General features: G+C 45.2%; 1 protein-coding gene and 1 long non-coding RNA gene across 10 annotated transcripts in view; one reads left to right on the top strand and one right to left on the bottom strand.

Moving 5' to 3' along the window:
- LOC149854113 (uncharacterized) overlaps positions 1 to 9,701 on the top strand; it is a 50,014-nt gene extending 40,313 nt beyond the window's left edge. The window contains exon 3 of the long non-coding RNA XR_016439045.1: positions 633 to 9,701. This is a non-coding gene — a long non-coding RNA (uncharacterized LOC149854113). The remainder of the gene's footprint in view (positions 1 to 632) is intronic.
- The window catches only part of GTF2IRD1 (GTF2I repeat domain containing 1), a 173,824-nt gene that overhangs the window by 19,933 nt on the left and 135,827 nt on the right, over positions 1 to 18,064 (bottom strand). For 8 of the 9 annotated variants that reach the window (XM_090026609.1, XM_090026612.1, XM_090026611.1 and 5 more), the window contains 6 exons: positions 17,704 to 17,887; positions 15,727 to 15,785; positions 15,420 to 15,485; positions 12,500 to 12,583; positions 10,934 to 11,117; positions 9,709 to 9,737 (listed from right to left, as the gene is read on the bottom strand). In XM_090026609.1, the coding sequence (XP_089882735.1) occupies positions 9,709 to 9,737; positions 10,934 to 11,117; positions 12,500 to 12,583; positions 15,420 to 15,485; positions 15,727 to 15,785; positions 17,704 to 17,887 (606 nt within the window). The remainder of the gene's footprint in view (positions 1 to 9,708; positions 9,738 to 10,933; positions 11,118 to 12,499; positions 12,584 to 15,419; positions 15,486 to 15,726; positions 15,786 to 17,703; positions 17,888 to 18,064) is intronic. The other variant, XM_090026610.1, reaches the window with a different exon arrangement.

The following is an 18,064-nucleotide window of genomic DNA, read 5'->3' as shown; positions in this document are numbered from 1 at the left end:
AGGCGGTGGAGTTGCAGCAGGGCCGTGGCAGAGCACTGCAGAAAGCAGGGGGCTGCAGGCAAGGCTGCAGGAGGGTATGCAGGGAAAGGCGGTGGCGGGCAGGAACATGGAGCCCATGCAAGTGCCCTGGGCATAGCAAGGACCCAGGGTAGAGTTGCAGAAGCACAGAACCTGGGCATGGGGTCTGCCTGGCTGAACTGCGTGAGGCTCATATGCAGTCTGCTAGAGCTGCACGCTGTGGAGCTGGCAGCCCCGCCCTATCTCAGCACACACCCAGCCGCCATACCCACAACCCACCACGCGCGCGCGCGCACACTCCCCAACCATAGCCCACCACTTAAACCCCCTTACTGCCCACGCAAAACACACAGCAGGACTGTATTTTGAGCTATTATGATACAGCCACCTCTAGATACACTTTTTGTAAACACAGAAATCAGTACAAAAAGTATTTTTAAATAAAATTAAGTAAGTTACAGTAGATTGTGTGCGTGTGTGTGTGTACATATCTATACATATCTGTATCTATATCTATATATAGATACACACACACACGTGTGTGTGTGTGTGTGTGTGTGTCTAACTATATCTATCTATCTATATATATCTCTCTCTATATATCTTTTTCCCAGTTTCCAGATTGCAGCACCCTTCCTCCCAAAAGGAGTACTTCCAGGGCAAGAGGAAGGACTTCCCATGGCAAAGGTCAGGGGTTAGGGGGTGGAACTTCTGGTCCCAATATGGAGATCAGGGGCAGAACAACTGTCCAGGGGCGGGGCTACCCATGTGGCCCTCGACAGCTCCCCAAAACTTCGTAAGTGGCCCTCCGCCGGGAACGGCTGCCCACCCCAGCATCGGGTATGGGCTAAGCCATACGGAAGGATTCAGTTATTCACTCTATTCATTCAAAACCCCAGGAAGGGGTCGAGATTGGCTTCTACGCACAGGCACACTACAGAGCAGGCAACTAGGTTTCCATACGTCTGCATTTGTGCTCAGTCACATGCAAGCGTGAAGGAAGATCCGTGCAAGATCAGCCCTTAAACGCTCTGTGGACAGATCCCTTCTCTGCACCGGTTACTTACAAGGGTTCCAAGCTCCTCTAGGACTCTGAGTTCATCTTTGACTTGTACAGCACGGCCGCCTGACTGACCATATCAACAACTGTCTTCCTACGGTGGACTTTAGGACTGGGGCACTCTAAGCCTGCCGATTCGACAGCCGTGTCCGTCATGGAAAGGAGAGGGCTTGCATTCATTCCACAACTGTCAGTGAAATGAACTGGAAGGCACTGACTGAACAGACAAACATAATATATCAAAGCTGAACGTATAGTGGCATGTTGCATTTAGGGTCTCACAACGTCTATGTCATTCAGAGAACAAAGCAGGGATTCCTCAAGCATCCAGCTTTTTAGGAGCATTAGTGCCACGGAAAGACTGGAAGAGAGACTGGTGGCAGCATTTCATTTGGCGGGCAGGAAACTGGGCAAAGATATTTGCAATGTGTCAGGCAAAAATTCCAAGGCTTTTTTCATTTTTTAAAATAAGGGCAGATAAAAACGGAACAAGAAAAATGATTACATTGTCAATCCTGCACATACCTATGTGCTGAACTATATGCCCAGGAGTCATTCAGTGAAGTCAATGCAGAGCTCTCAAACATGTGGATAAATAATTGCATGATCGGGACCTAAACAGAAGAATGTATGTCTGAAAGAGATCAGTGATTACTCTGAAAACTGGAGTTTCTCTGTTCTCTGAAGAACATGACAGAATATGAGATTCTGGCAGGGGAAAAGGGACATGATCACTGAAACAAGACTACACAGGGGAAAAAAAAAAAACCAGCTGACGGGATGAGTGGGTAAACATGAAATTACCTTCTGATACTTGTGAGGACACTGCACATGCAAGAGAAGAGAAGAAACAACAAAGGCAAAAAAAAAAAAGATAAGCTGAAGCGCCTGAGATGAAGACTTGGTGTTTAAAAAAAGGCTTTGAAGTTGCATAACACTTTACATCATCTGTTTTATTTTCCACCTTCAGATTAACAACAGTAATAACTTCAACATTAAAAAATATTCACGCTGGGGAGAGGGAGATAGGGAAATGAACGTAACAAGTTGTTATAATCTAGCTGCTGTTGCTCAGGTCAGGTACCAGGTCTGGAAGGGTGAGCTGGGGCCTGAACGTCGGAAAGAAAAGGGGGAAAAAACACTGCTAAAACATGGTCAGGGTGAGAGCAAGTGCTTCTTCCTTTTTGTTAAGAGTTTCAAATCTGAGGCCCATCTCATCAAAGTGAAGTGGAGAATGCTGCTCTTGTGATTAAAAAAAAAAAGGATGCCTGGATGTGTGGGTTTTTTAATTAAAGAACACTGCCTGCCCTACTTTATTAATTGGTATATGGGAAATAATCTATCAGTATGGTAGGGAGTTTGGGGAATAGGACAGATGGAGCTGGTGTGCATTTTCAATCAAAGCACACAAAAATTAACATACAGAAAGATTTCTCCCCCCCACCTTTTTTTTTTTGCTAGATTACTTATGCTTGATTTTTTTTTCAAAGCCTTGAATTAAGCCTGTTCTGTATCTCTGTGCCTCAGGAAAGAAGAAAAGAAAGAAAATTTATAGTGTTTATAATGCTGGAACTTCAACCCCCCCCTTTCCCTTATATTTTAATATTGCAAGATCGTTCTCTCCTACACAGAAATCCAAGGGCCCTTTTGCCAAGGAGATAACACCAGTGGGCTGAAAGGCATCAGGAAAATACAATTAAAAACCTGAAAGTAAAGTTTAGTGTTACAGGCTTATTCTGAGATGCTGCCAAAAGGCTTTATCCAGCTAGATGGGACTTGTCCCCAAGGCAACCACTAAGGTACCACCGCTTGCTCTGGATTCTCTTAAGCCCTATTTGATGGCTCACTTGAAATTTAAGTAGGACAGCAGAGGTTGTGCAGAGCCTGGCAGTGGAATCGCAGCACGCTGGCATCAAAGGCAAAACTCCAATCGACTCCAATAAGGACAAGGCCAGGATATCAGCCCAGCCCAGATCTTCAGCTGGTATAAACTGCCACACATTACTGATTTCTATCCAGCAATGTTGGTTTACACCAGTGGAAGTTTTGGGCCTCTGTGTTGCGACTCCTCCCCAAACCTGCAGGATTCTCTTGACCTGCTTCCACGTACCAGTAGCTGGTTTGATGGTACAACTGGGCCTGTTGTGGGAAAGGGGATCCACTGGCACCCTCTCAGCCAAATAGGAGCTGGGCTATCCAGAGATAATGGGAGAAAAAAAACCCAGGGTAATGGTGGACCAATTCAAGATATCTTAAATACTGACCAGGAGCATGGAGCACCCTGGGCCACCACTTCTGCAAGAGGCAAGAAGCAAAAAAAGGAAGGAGACAGGGAGACCCAGTGAGCCTCACGTCATCTCAGTGTCTGAAGAAGACCTTGCTTGTTCTGAAGTAGGATATCCCCACAATGCACAGTGTTGGTGCAGCTTGGCTCCTGGAAGTCAGCTATAAACCACCCATTCACTTCCATGACACCAGGCTTAGGCCAGTCTATATATGGTACTTATTTGGGATCCAGAGACACATTATCAAAGTGCCTTCCACTGTACCAGGGACACAGCCAGGGTTTTCAGCATCCACTTGTGTGCTGTTAAGTGGCATCTCGTTGGAGCGTGTGTCTGGGAATCTCTCTGCCTAAGATAACGTTACTTACACAATCCCATTGCTCGAGCATTTGATTGCCTCTTTTTCTTTAAATACCTTTAAGTCCTCACAACATCCTTCTGGGTTAAGAAAAGTTGCTTTTTTCACTCTATTTTATAGACCAGAAACTAAGACTTAGAAAGTCTCAGTGACCAAACCAAGGCTTAACAGGGAGTGTGTGGTAAAGTAGAGAACTGAAAGTGGCTCTGCCCAGGCTGGTGTCCTTACTACTGACTAGTGCTGGACCCTTGTAAGGAAGTATATTGCTGAAGGCTGTCGATTATTTGTGCGTCTGTTTTATGATCGCACAGTCCAATACTGCTGCCCATTGGTTATGCATCAGCATCGCTGCTGAAATCAAAAGGAACCTGCACAATTGGTTACATGAAAATAGGACAAGACCTTCAAGGTAACGTTTTCATAACTGGTTAGGTGATTTGGGAGCCAAAGTCCCGCTCAGTAAGGACAGATGGTTGGAAAATTGTATAGAGGTAGGTAGCAAGCTATTGATTATTTTAAAATGCTTTTAACTGTCAGAAATGACCTAGATTGCCTAAGTCACTTCAGTTTTGTTGAACATGTTACCCTGTCTAATTCTGAAGCTAAATATCCATGCCCACTTCACAATCATCTTTTAGCTAGAATAATTTGAGGGGAAAACCTACTTGGTTTTCTCCCTTTAAATAAGAGACAACAATCACATAAAAATTACAGATAATCTTGGGGAACAGAATGAGTTGGTAAAAAATCACACTGATTCATTATATAAAAAAACTGACGTCTCCAGGGAATAAGAAAGTGAACTTGGTTCTCTGCTACACTGCTCCAGGTGCAGTTATTTATATCAGTTCAAATGTTGGATTAAACGCCCCAAAATTGGGACTGGGAGAAGGAGCAGGCACTGAGTGGCGAATCGGGCACAAACCAAACCCCAAATGAGTAACGTAACTGACCCAAATAAAGAAATAATTTCATGGAATGATTTCTCTCTCAAACTATTTATACCTGGGGTGTTCAACCCCCAGCCCGGGGGCCAAATCCGGTCGGCAGTGCTCCCTCTTGGTCCAGAAATGTGGTGGCAGGAGCATGGTAGCAGCAACTGTTGCTTCCCTGCTGCCAAATTTCTGAGCCCATTGGGAACCCCATGGGTCTGAACATGTAGGCCTGGCAGAGGCACCTCAGGGCCCAATTCAGATGTGCTGGGATGGGCAGAGGCAACATGGGACTAGTGGGGGCAAGTGGAGCCCAATCCAGATGCGTGGGAACAGGGACCCAGCATGGGGCCTGATCCTGCTGCCCAATCTGGCCCTATATCGTTCATTTAGCCTGTGGGGGTTCAAAAGGTAGAGCAGCACTGATTCATTCATTTAAAGTTTGCCATTCCTTTAGTTTGGATAAAAGGCAACTTAGTTTTCCTTTTGTTTAAAGACCCTTTTACTAGACTTTCTTTTACATTTTTGCAATGTGGCTTTGGGAAAAAAAAACATTGCAAAGGCATGTTTAAATATAATCAAGAGAAACACTGTCTTTATTGATTTGCTTTTTTAATGTCAAGGATGCATTTCTGTTGTTCTTAGTTTTATTAAAACCTGGGTTTTGTACAAAAGCTGAAGTAAAATGATGATGACAGCATCCCTTTTATTATGCATTTTTATTGTCTATATGTTTTACATTTTACAAATGTGTCTATATACTTTAAATTTTATTATGGCAAATGAAATATGATCATAGCAAAAAAAAAGCAATGAACATGTAAGCGTGCATCTATCATAACCACACGTGTAACAAAATGGATAACTGAATAGACTAGTAGAGCTGTCTGAATTTCGTTGTCATTTGTTTCTAGAGGAAAAACTGCCCTTTTGGTTTGCAAGAAATTTAAGTAATAAAAATTCCTTTTTTTCCTTAAAAAAAAAAAAAAATTAGCTTGTTGAAATAACCATTTTTTCTGCATTTTACACAAAATCATGAAACATTCTGTGGCCATTTTTCAACAAAACAAAAATGTTTTCTTCATGGAAAATAAAACAAAACAGGCTCCCCCAGTGGCTTTGCAGATTTACATTATTTCCAAATTGTTTGACAGGGTAAAATGTTAATAAACCTGCTAACAACCCTGCACGCCAGTGCAGCGCACCTAAATATAATGAGGCAGGTTAAACTATCCGTGAATGGAACAAGTGGTTTCATACCAGGCTAAATACAATTTTGTGTTACTTCATCATCATGTCTGTGTAACACTACTGAAAACACTGCTGGTGTAATAGTTTCAGCCAAGCTAAGCTGATGCGACTTCTCTATAAAACGTAGTAGTTTGTAAGTAAACCACTTTGGGTCAGATCCTGTTCCATCTACTACCTGGCATCTAAATCCCCAAGACTGAGCGAGTCTACTCAATCTCATTTGAGTACCTGAAAAACTGTTAATGCGTCTACTTTTGTAACATGCCTTCACCTTGAAGGAGCAGGAGGAGGAGTCAATCAACCTTTTGCCCAACAGCCTAATGCAGTGATCAGCAAAGTTTTCTAGCGGTGGGCTGGAATGACCCAGGTCGGGTTTGAGGCAGACCAGTGCTAGGAGTTGCCCGCTGCTGCTTCTCCCCACTGCTTGAATGTGGTGTGACACGGGGGAAGCCCCCAGCTCCACAGGCCAGATTCAATGGATCTTGCCCACAAGCCATAGGTTGCCCACTCCTGGTCCAGTGGTTAAGGCACTTGCCCAGGGCGTGGGAGACCTGTGTCCCAATTCAACCAGGAAATTTGATCCCCATTTTCTGCTTGCCAGAAAAGTACTGTATCCACTAGACTATGGGTTTGGGCAGGGCTGAGAGCATTTTTCATCCCTCCTGTTGAAGCTGAGCCCTTGGGTGGACAAGAGGGAAGGAGAGAAAAAGCAAGACAGAGCCCGTCTCTGCGGCACAGTGAGCGGGGGAGGCCTGAGCTCTACTCTCAATGTGGTGTGTGCATTTTGAATTAAATAGCTCTTGGATGAAAAGCATAAACTACAGTGAGAAGGGGCTGAACTCAGCTCCCTTTCCCCAAAGGGTGCGTACACCCCCCTGGCCCTGCCTGCTCTCCTTCCGACCCCACGACTCCAGCACTCTTTTCCGAGCAATGGCTCAGCTTTCACAAGAGGGGCCCATCAGCGACTGTACGATCTGATCCAATGACTGCCGGCTCTTCCACTGACAGCGGATCAAGCTCTCTAGCAATAAAGGGACCTTAGGGATCGCTTAAGCTTTGGGCTGGACTACAGTCCGGAGCTGAATGCCACCCAGCTGGACTGCCGAGTGTTAAAGCCACATGTCCGAACCATCATTTCTTTGCTGGCCTGCGAGCGGATTTCTAAATGTTTTCCCGTGTGTCGGATATGCCATCCCTAAAATGCACCATCTTCAACGGAAGCGGGCCAAGAGGTGGAAATCAGAAGGTAGGAGGCAGAATCTTGTTGCCTGCACCTCTGCCCTCCTAGCAGCTGAAAATGCTTTTTTTAAAGCAAAGCTGCTGAATTTTTTATAAGCAACTTTCTTCAACTTCTTTGAGTTCTGGGATATTTAAAAACTGGGCAGGAGACTGCGCGATTATAAAAGTGGATAGGAAAGGAAGAACACTCTACAGGACACATTCTGTGATGCTGCTTCCCCAGTTCTTTCCATTCCTTTTGAGCTCTGAAAGCCTGTCTTAACTACAATGCAGCCAATCTTCAAAACCAGGGCCAGCGGAGATATTGCCAGATACAGCCAGGAAGCTACAAGATTCCTACTCTACCTTGAGCAGTGTAGGCACTATTGGGATGTCCAAGGCCGACCTCGAAGAGACAGGACAATAGAAAATTGACTTGTTCTAAAACAAGTCAGGACAAGCTGAGTTGGGAACGTCAAAGGCCAGTACACATGGGTATTAATTCTTTATAGGTTCAAATGGAGAAAGCACCGCACTTGGCTTGGGGTATGCATTAAATTATAAAACACAAAATTCTTCTGGTGACCTGATGACTTAAAACCAACACAAGGTAATCTGTTATGTTACATCCAAGATGCTGCTTAAAGTGTTTTTAATCCCATGCACAGAAAACAATATCTCGTCTCTTTCTCTGCTCTCCTTCAAGCACGTGGACCGCTGTCTATCCGTATTTTCCTCTGACATTCTAGCTACTGCCAAAATAGGTACACGGAGGACAAAAAAAACCTCACGCAAAACCCTATACATTCTTTTTTGAAAAAAAATTCCTAGTGAGACATCAAGTTAATCAGAGCCCTGGCTCCAGGATATCATAACTACCTGTTACTCAACCCAGCCGTTTTTCACAGTACTAGTTAAAGAAAGGAACAAGTTTTTAAGCGAAAGCTAAGGAGATTTGTGGAGAACACTAGAAGTTTGCTCCTCAACCCATGCTGAACTCTGGGCACAGTAAAACTGTTCCAGTTCTTTAAGTACCAATATTAGAGATTTATACTACAGAACCTAAAATGCTGCTCTTCTAGAGATCTTCTTCTAGGAGATCTTTATTTTTACACTCGGCATTGAGCAACTGATAGGCAGCAGTGGCATCAATACCAGTCTGCAAGCTCAGGCGAAGGCAGCTAGACTCCAACCCAGGCTTGCTTGCTGTGCCCCTTGAAGCGGATGCAAGTTCAACCAGTGCAAATTTCAGCTTTCCTTCTCGACACTGGAGATTCATCACCAGCACAGCAACCCCAGGCACTGGCCACCAGTGCCCGAATTGGGGTGAGTGCCAAATATAGATAAAGTGCTAGTGTTTGTTCTGAGACTCTGAGGGAATGAAATAAAGGCTATATCCAAACCCCAAGTTTCCCATTGGACTTTATCCTATTTATCCCAGCTGGTGGGCTAGATTAACGCCAGCCGTGAAAGAACAATACTGAGCTGTGCTGTGAAAGCAACTGAGAAGAAACAGAGTAGCATTCTGGGAGAAGGAATTTATATTTTTAAACGCTAATAAAAAGATAAGCAGAGTTGCGCTAGTGAGTCAGATCATCTCAGGTTAAAACACAGCTGCACTCATGCAGATTTTCAGAGACAGCAAGGAGCAGCGGTGCAAGAGTAACCCACTCCAAGTCCTGACACATGGTCATTATTCTGGAGATTCAAGGCCACTCAAACACCTTCCATCATCTGTGCCAAGGGGTTTGTACAATGTGAGCTCAGGAAAGAAAAAAATACAAGAGGAACAAACCCGAACCCGGCTTCCAATTTTAAGCTCTCACTTTGTGTGGGTGTTTTTGCCTATTTCTATATTTCCTTCCTTTTTGAATGCCAAATAAAAAGTAATAGCTGACAAAACGCAGTGGATGAAAACCAAGTTCCTTCTGGCATTATCACACCACCTTCAGACTTGCTCAATGGGTTGCTGCTAAATTGGAGTGGAAGGGGCATGTTTCGCCTTCAGACAATACAGCACCACGGCTGCCCTAGAAGCTCAGGGCAGCCGTGGCTGGAGGAAATACCGAAGCTACGGAGTATGTTATATTCCAGCATTTCTTGGTCACTGCCTTGAGCACACACCATTTCTCCACACACAGACCCATGAACAGAGCCTGTTTCCACTGTGCGGTCTAATGCTTTGTGCTGTTCAGTACCAGCCCCACAGAATACGCAAGCAACCCGCAGGCCTTTGTTCGGATGACGGAGACCCCGTGTTGATCAAGCAGAAACACTCACTCTCCCCCCGCTAGAACCTTCTTCTCTCCTAAATCTGCTAGCTAACGTCAATGGGTTTCAGTGCTGGACGCTTGCAGAACAGCAAAATATATAAACTAGAGGCCGACTGTTTTTATCAGTGTCCTGTGGAACTGCATCAAATGCACTGAACAAGCAAATCATGGAGCACATTCAAGGGGAAATTAGGTCAATGGCAGCCTTCCCCAAACTGATGAAGTAAGCACGTCATTAAGCCCTTGTAACTTCTTGGCTAGCTATAGAGACCTCATCATTACATTACTTAGACAAAAAGGCATCACCTCTTACCAGGTTTGGGGATGAGTCCTTGAAAAGGCCTGGAAAATACAAGGAGAAAAGAATATTTAAAACGAACCAAGGCAGAAAGCAGACTGACGGCTGACATCAACTGCAGTTACTGTTAGTAACATTCCTTTGGCTGCCTGTTAGTGCCAAGAAGATCTGCACCAAACCAAGGGTCCAACAAGGTGGGCTGTGTACACTCTCACATTAAGATATGCCCCCTGCTCTGGTACATCCATGCTTTCATTTGACACAAGCCTGGCACTGTGACCTAGGGGAAAGAGCACTGAACTGGGTTTTTTGAGTTCTGGTTTCCACTGCTAGCTTTAACCACTGGAAATCTCAGGTGATCTTAGACAAGACACATCCTGTCTCCGCTTCCCTTCCCACCGCCTGTCTGCAACAGAAGTGTCTAGATTACAGTGAGACTCATCTCTGTGGAAACCAGCCGTAGGCACTGCTGTGAACCTACAGCCTCACGGATAGCACCTTCCATCAGTGGGTCCCAAAGCGGGCTTTAGATCTCCTTATCACACCGTTTCTAATCGTTTTGAGGTCCGTGGTTTTGTTTTTGTGAAAGGAATGAATATATTCAGCTTCCCTCCACCCCACCACACTTCCTCCCTACAGCTGCTATTGCTAACCCCAGCCATTGCTCACTGGCTGATTTCCTGTCGGCCACGTAGCTGGTATGACACACAAAAAAAAACTCAACTGACCCAGCACAGTGTGTTGTATTAAAAACATTTTTTGGATGCTCAAACTTTTCATAAAGTAGTAGGAGCTCCTAGCGGAACATCCCTCAGTGACTTCTCAAGCACCCCTGCAGTGACTGAAGACAAAGGAGGTTTTGATTTCCTTTTCTTGGATATTTACACCAAGACTTATTTTTAATGTGACCTGACCCTCTCAGGCAGGCAGGCAGCAAGTGCATAGAAAGGAAGGAGAGGAAAAGGAGGAGAAACCTATATTTTACAGCTCACTTCTCTCAGTCAAATTGTTAACTGCCAACTTAATTGTTGTCTCTCAGCAGGATGGAAGCCCGTGTCATTAGGGTGTATTTATAGCCATTTCCCTGATGGTGACTGGCAGCACACGTGACAGATTTAGGCCCAGAGACTTCAGTTCAGAATAGACGCACACACTGGTCACTGGCACAGGGTCCATGTCCTGGGGTCCCCCCGCCTCGCCCTCCTCCAGTTGTGCGGTAGGCAGCCCTCAGGGAACATACCTTGTTACAGTGAACTTGATTTTATCAGCAACGGCTAATATTCGCTCCAGGTTCTGGGAGCCAAAGGTGCATGGTTTCCTGAACGGGATTCCAGGAGGCAGCCCCTCGATAATCACTGACCCGGGATTGCTTTTAATCCGCTTGTATGGCACTTGTACTGGGTACTTGATCCCCAAGGCCTCACCTGGGAGAAAGACAAACCAAACCAAACACACCTATGATGTTTGGGATTCATGCATGATTTCCAATATCAGGTCCAGTCTAGCAACGCCTGGTTTTCCATAAGCACACACACAATCCCCTCATGGTATGCTGGCATTGTAGAAACAATGTGTGAGCTGCTTAATGGAGCATGTCAATCACTAGATCAAGGACCAACATTTTCAGGCCATCACCATGGGGACGATCAGGACGGAATGGTCCCAAAGCAACTAGTGAGTGCACAGAGCTGCAGCACAGTGAAGAGCTGATGAAGCAAAGGAGAGGCAATTAGGGAGCTAAAGCTAGATTAAAAAAAATAAAGACATCTGAAGAGGATGATCATATGCAACATGGCAGGTTGAATGGGAGGTCAGTGCTGTTCACTTTGGGACACTGTTTGGACCTAAACTTCCAGTCCATTTTTCTTCCCCTGTGTCCGTCTGCAGGAGCTGGGGCAGCAACTTCCTCCCAAGAACATACCCTTTCATGGTGGATGGTAGAGAGTGCTCCTGATGCAGACTTCCTGCAAGTTTGGAGAATAAGGTTGGGGGAGGGGGAGGGGGGTGGGGGGCACTGATCCAGGATGTGGGAGACGTACGTTGGCTTTGGTTCCCTTCTCTGCCCCAGACCTCCTGCATGATCATCAGGGAAGTCAAATATTCTCTCTGTGCCTCAGTTCCTCATCTATAACATGGGTATAATAGCCCTTCCCTACCAATACGTGAAAGATTCTGAGGTCTTCAGGCACAGTGGTAATGGGGGGCCAATTAGTCCCCTGCATAGGCCCAACAAGATGGCCACTAGAAATGCACAGCAAATAGGAGAAACGGGTCTGCAGAGCTCAGCCGTGCCCTGATGAATGGCTGATACGCTTTTCCCTCATTCTCTTTGCAATCATCCCCTCTTCTACACAGTCATTTCCCTCCACCCCCATCTCCAGGCGCTCAGACGCATGCTTCTGGCTCTATAATGCTCTGCTAATGAAATTACCAGCTTTGTTCTTCATAAGGGAAAAAAATCTGTCTAGGAACCGCAGGCAGCATTAACAAATGCTGCATTCTCCTAATCATGAGAATCTTCCTTGCTGTGTAAGAGCCACCTACACTACCAATGCTTCAACAAAAGCCACTTATTTCCCTCTTCGGGGAATAGACACATCATTCTGTTCTAATCCATGATGAAGCGCCACATCCCGCATGTGTCCCACAGAATAACAACTGCTCTAGATGAAAAGAGGAAGATGAATGAAACCACCTAGGGAGAAGTTAGAAAAAGAACAATTCTGGGGAACAGGGAGATAGAAATGCGGGAGGACAGAGCAGAGACAAAGATTCAGAGGAAACAAAAACCACTTGGATTTCTCACCATATTTCTTATTGAACAGATCCTGGACTTGTTCCCTTAGTGTGTTAGCAATATCTATTCTGGAAAGCCTGGCATCATAATTTTCTGTAAAGTAAAGAAACAATTATGGACTTCTGCTGTTAAATTAAAAGGCACTCTGCGATTTTTAAGTAATACTATTTTCTAATTATAGGAAAGTCCTTATCTTGCAATTAACCAATCTCTAGAGTAGGCCATTCAAAGTCCTTAAGAAAGAAATTCTAAACAGAAATATGTATTTTTCTCCCGTTTCCTAAGAATGCTGATTAAGAACTGCATTAAAGCCAAGATTCAATTAAGGTAATTGCTAACACTAAAAAAGAAAAATCATAAGTAGATACAGAAGTAAACCTAAAACCACGCTCTCCAAGAGGCAGGGAGCACTCCGAGCATTTGATCAGAGACAATCACTTGGCAGAACAGGTCCAGAAGTAGTCAGGGACCTGGGTTCTGCAGTCAACCAGGCGGCTCAGCAGGTCAGTGCCAGGCTGCAGTGGATGACTTCACAGATCCCTGTGGAGAGGACCAAGCCTTGGAAACTTGGGTCCATCAATTAACATGGGCTGAAAATCCGGCCCTTTGTATTTAAGAACCTCTCCATCCCTCGTTATCGCCCCTGTATGAGGTCCAGCGTGCCCATAAAAGAAGTCGGTCTTATCAAAATCTTTACACCAAGGACCTGAATCGGTATCCCAGTAAGAACCCCCGCATCTGCAGAGATGACATGCAAACAGATCAACACCCTCTTTCTGGAGCTGAACAGACATATGCAAAGCTTCGTTATCCAGGGAAGCAACCACTTACAACAGAACACACCTATTGCTGGAGCACGAGTGCCCGCAGACACATTTCCCACTTCCCTAGCAGACCGACGTGCAGGATACCAACTTTCCCGGGCAACGGCCACAAGGAGCCAGAAGCACCGCATCTGCGACATGGCAGGCACTGGGGTCACCACATACAACCACTGCCAACAGAGAGGGTGTTTATACTGGGATTTTGGTCAGTAAACCCTGCTCAGACAGGCTGTGGTAAGACGGTCAGGACAAGCTACAAAAATCCAAACACGACAACACATGGAGTTCCCTTGTAAGGGTTTCTCATGTACCTAAAGTGCCAAACCAGAATGTCACAGAGCCCAGTATCTGCTCCACTCAGATTCATGGATTTTCCTATTGATGCACTTTTTTGCACCACATCCGATTTTGGAGTGGCACAAATGGTACCAACAGGGCAGTAATTGGCCTGTGCATCTGGCACTTCTGGGAACAGGATACAGAGGTTTTGGCTTCGGTGGAGCCACGCCTACTTAAACATAACTGAATCTGGCTAGCTGCCTGGCCAGTCTCAAGCCTATCATCTCACTGTTGACCTGATAGATGTGTAGCAGGATTTGCCGATTCAGAAAACCTGACAGGGGCTGCAATGCGAACACTCCTGCAGGAGTCAGTAAAACTAAAGTTCACATGCAACTGTGGGGATATGCCAATGATGCAAACGATGTGCACACGTGAAGGAAACTCTCAGGCTAATGGACACTTACTGTATATAGGGACCATGCACAAATGGGGACCTCCTTAAGGCTACAGCGCAAGCAATACTATGTGCCTGTTTCTGGACCCAGATTTGAACATGGCAACAGAACAGGAGGAGAAGATCTCACTATTCATCATTATAAACCTGTTCCACATCCACTGGAGTCTCCAACTGACTTGAGGGAGCCTTAGCTCAAGCCTTTAAATATAAAGAAACTGCCATGTTTTAAGGGAATCCATGAGACACATTTAAAACTGAGACCATATTGGGAAGAAAAACAAATGACACTATTCTGTAGGATAGGGCAGAGGGAGGACAGTATAGATTTGACCTGCTATGGCTGCAGCAGTGCACCAGTGAATACTGGTATTTATATATACAGCATAAAGGTGCAAAAGCCACAAAAATGCAAATTCTGGGGCTTGGAGTGCTTAATTATGTGTCTTGCAAGGTCAGATTGAGAGATAATTGAGTCATTTAATTACGGCATATTCCAGAATGCCTCTCAAGCCCTCTGTGTTTGGAGCGATGAAATAACCTCGCCTCTCTGTGCCTCTGCCCTCATTCAGTCCTGCTCTCCTTCCTTCTGATCCAGCCTGTACTGTTGCCAAAGTGCTCCCTCTTTCGTCTTTTCCTGTCGATCTCAGCTTTGGGCATTTCCTCTCCCTGCCTGCCAAGCCTTCATAGCCCCCAGGCCAAGAGCTCTGGTTTGGAATCACTGGAGAGCAAGCGCAGCTTTCTCCCAGTGCTGGAAGGCATCGTTTTCTTCACACATCTCCTCCACCCTCCTGAGCCTGAATGGGATGCTACCCCTGTAGATGCACCAGCCTATCTAGGAAGAAAAATCATCCAGAGGTGAAAATACTAACCTGGGATTCAAGAACTAGGGTTTCAACTCCCTACCCCACAACAGACTTCCTGCACAACTCTGGGCTAGTTGCACATAACCTCGGGACCTCAGTTTCCCCATGTGGGAAATGAGAGTTACGATATCAGCCTCCCTTACAGGGGTGCTACACAGATAGAAATGCTGGTGATTATGACATGGCCTAATACTGTGCTAATGGGGGTTGTAACAGTGCCAAGCTGGAAACGGTTTGGTTCTTGCACTCCAAACACCACACTACAACTAGATATTAAGAATAACTAAATGCTAGAGTATTGCTATTTTCTTTCCCTCATTATAGCATAAACCTTGCATTTACTTAAACAAGAGCTCCACAGTCAACGTGCATCCTAAAGCCAACCCTCTCCCCCACCCCTTCCAGGTTTATAAAGGACTGGATCCCCAAGAACTCTTTCATATACTTCAGATACATTCACACTCACAAGATCTATCCGATTTCCAAAAGCAGCCCAGTCTTACCTTGAAAGCCCTGCCTCTTCGCAGCCTCATCCACCAGGGAGTCACTGGAGTCCCTCTCGCTGGCTGCTAAGATGAGACACAACAGGAAGGGTTAGGACTCTGTGCAACTGAAGCAGCAAATAAGCAGTGGGCTCCTTTTCAAAGGTGCTGAGTGTCTCCGACTCCCACTGTGCTACACAGGTTTGCAGCACTTGCGAAAAGGCAGCCCCAGAGATGATGCAGCGAGGGCACAGTTTTGGCAAAGGCTCCAATTCCTTTTATACTGCAATTGTACTGCCCTGGTCATCTGCAAAGTTCAAAATCCTACCTTTGGCTCCTGGGCTGTCAGAAGCAGTCTCCTTAATTCCCTCCGCAAGAAGTTCTGGTCTGGAAAACATTGAAAAAGCAGCTGAAGGGTGACCCAGGTACTAGCTCAGTAAACCTTCAAGATTTTACTGCTACAATCTGTCACTGAAGATAACGCTCCTACACCCACGAACCCACTAACCATGCCTGGCTCACACAGTTTTAGACTTCTTGCAATATATCAGGGAAAGTTTGGAAATAATTTTTATGCTGGCAAAGTCTATGGTGAGCCAATGTAATCCTCCCTCTCCAGGATAAGATTCAGGTCACAACTGCTGAGCATCTGAAATTGCAGGCTATTAACTTCTAAAAGAAACAGTACTCCCAGTTGATAGAAAATGTGCTCCCTGAATATAGTGCCCAGAGGAGCTGGCACCTGGTCAGCAAAGTCCAGAAGAGGCTGCCTACTGTAACAACATTCACACATGCACAGCCACAGAAAGTGAGAGAGAGAGAGAGTCTGCACAACCCTGTAGATATAATACAGCTCCTATCAATACACAGCGCAATACAGATAATTTTCCCCACTGTTTTTCCTGATAAGATTAGACCAGGAGATGCCATTGGAACCTGTTACAAACCCTGGGAGTATTTCGAGAGGCTTCAGAGACAGAGTTCTTGCAGTGGATGAGACAGAAGTTAAATCCCAAACCCCACTTTCAACCACACAAATTAAGTATGTGGCCAGGTGCCACAAAAATCTGTGACCAACTTTTGATTTTCCATTTCAGTTGCTAACCCTGATTTCCTGCTCTCCTCTGCGGGAGAGGCTGTTCCCAGTGGCAGAGTAGCACATTTCTATGGGCCAGAACTAAACGAGCCACAGGATCCAGAGGCTGGAATTAGTCAGCAGGAGGTAACAAAAGCTATTTGATACATAAATGACAATCAAATGCCCCAATTCTGACCTTAAAGCTAGTAATTAAGCAACACTAGAGAATACGTGCCATCTCAGTCAGTCAAGCTTAGCTGTCTTGTCATCCATGTATTTATTCTGGTTTGGAGGAAGAAAAAACAAAACAGGACCTTAAACTAGATTTAAGTTAAAGTCCTGTAGTTATACCAGCTGGAGGACTGATCAAATCAGGGTGCCCAAATTAAGCAGAGTGAGGCTGGGTTATCATTTGGGTGACAGACCATCAAAAAATACCGGTAGCCTGAAATTTTCAGTCAGCCAAGGTAGTTAGACACCAGTTGGCCACATAAATTAGTGGGAATTGGAGTTAAAATCACCTTCAGTGGCTTAGGAAATGTGAAGTACTACAGGATCTCTTGGGTGCAATTTAGTAAACTGATTTCCTCCAACCTGATTTGGGCTGCTACAATATCTCACCATTCCCCAGGTCCCTGGTGTTAAGGAAGAGGGACCTCCTGGAGAAGCCATGATTCAAAAAGGATGCAAAAACAAGACTCTGACTGCTTATCAACACTGAATATTCATGATGCTTTCCTAAGTGTTTATGGATCAGTTATAACTAAGATAGTTGCAGGATGTCCAAAGGAGTCTTTAACAGAAGAAAAGTCCTACATTCACCTCAGTTTATCAGAGAAATGCAGTTAGTAGAATCAAATGCATTAGTCCGTATTTCCAGAGCAAGTTTTACATTCAGCTCTTCCCTTCCCGAGCACTTGAACCAGAGACTGGAATGTAAAAAGGCTTCGTATCCTATTACAAATCTCATAAGCTATTCGTTCTGCCCCTCTTCCACCACTCTGTCAAGTTGGCCACCTCTTTACAAAGGTAGGGAGGAAGAGATGGATAATGTTTCTCCTTTTTGGCAACTATTCAAAGTAAAGTAATTTGATCACTCTCGCAGGGCAAATTTATTGAACATGACTAAGCTGCGGGTGCTTTGCAGATCGCTTGGAAAAGCTCAGGCAGGAGTTTATCCTGTATTCTTAGGGGTAGGTCCTTGGATGCCAAGAACAGCTGCCTTACCTTTTAATGACAAACTGGATGTTGTTGCTAGCTTGCAATATCTTCTTCAGCTTTGCAATCCCAAAGCAGTTAGGACGTCGGAGTAAGATGCCTTCAGGCAAGCCCACGACAAAGAGGTCTTCTGGATGCATCAGGAACTTGGAATAGGGGACTTTCACAGGCTCTGAAATTCCTACGGCTTTAGCTGAATGAAGATCAAATCTTATTAGTTCATTAGACCTTCAAATTGGGCGCATCCCACGTTGCGTTTTTGAATGGCGTGTGCATGTGAACGTGTGCATGTGAACGTGTGCATGCACGCAGGGGGAGGGCTTGGTATGTTCTGTTCCTCATGGGACTATCTCCATGAACCTGACCTGAA

This window comes from Crocodylus siamensis, chromosome 13 (assembly GCF_052110815.1).
Source record: "Crocodylus siamensis isolate JL-2025a chromosome 13, ASM5211081v1, whole genome shotgun sequence".
NCBI lineage: Eukaryota > Metazoa > Chordata > Crocodylia > Crocodylidae > Crocodylus > Crocodylus siamensis.
This window is presented reverse-complemented; position numbering and strand designations above follow the sequence as displayed.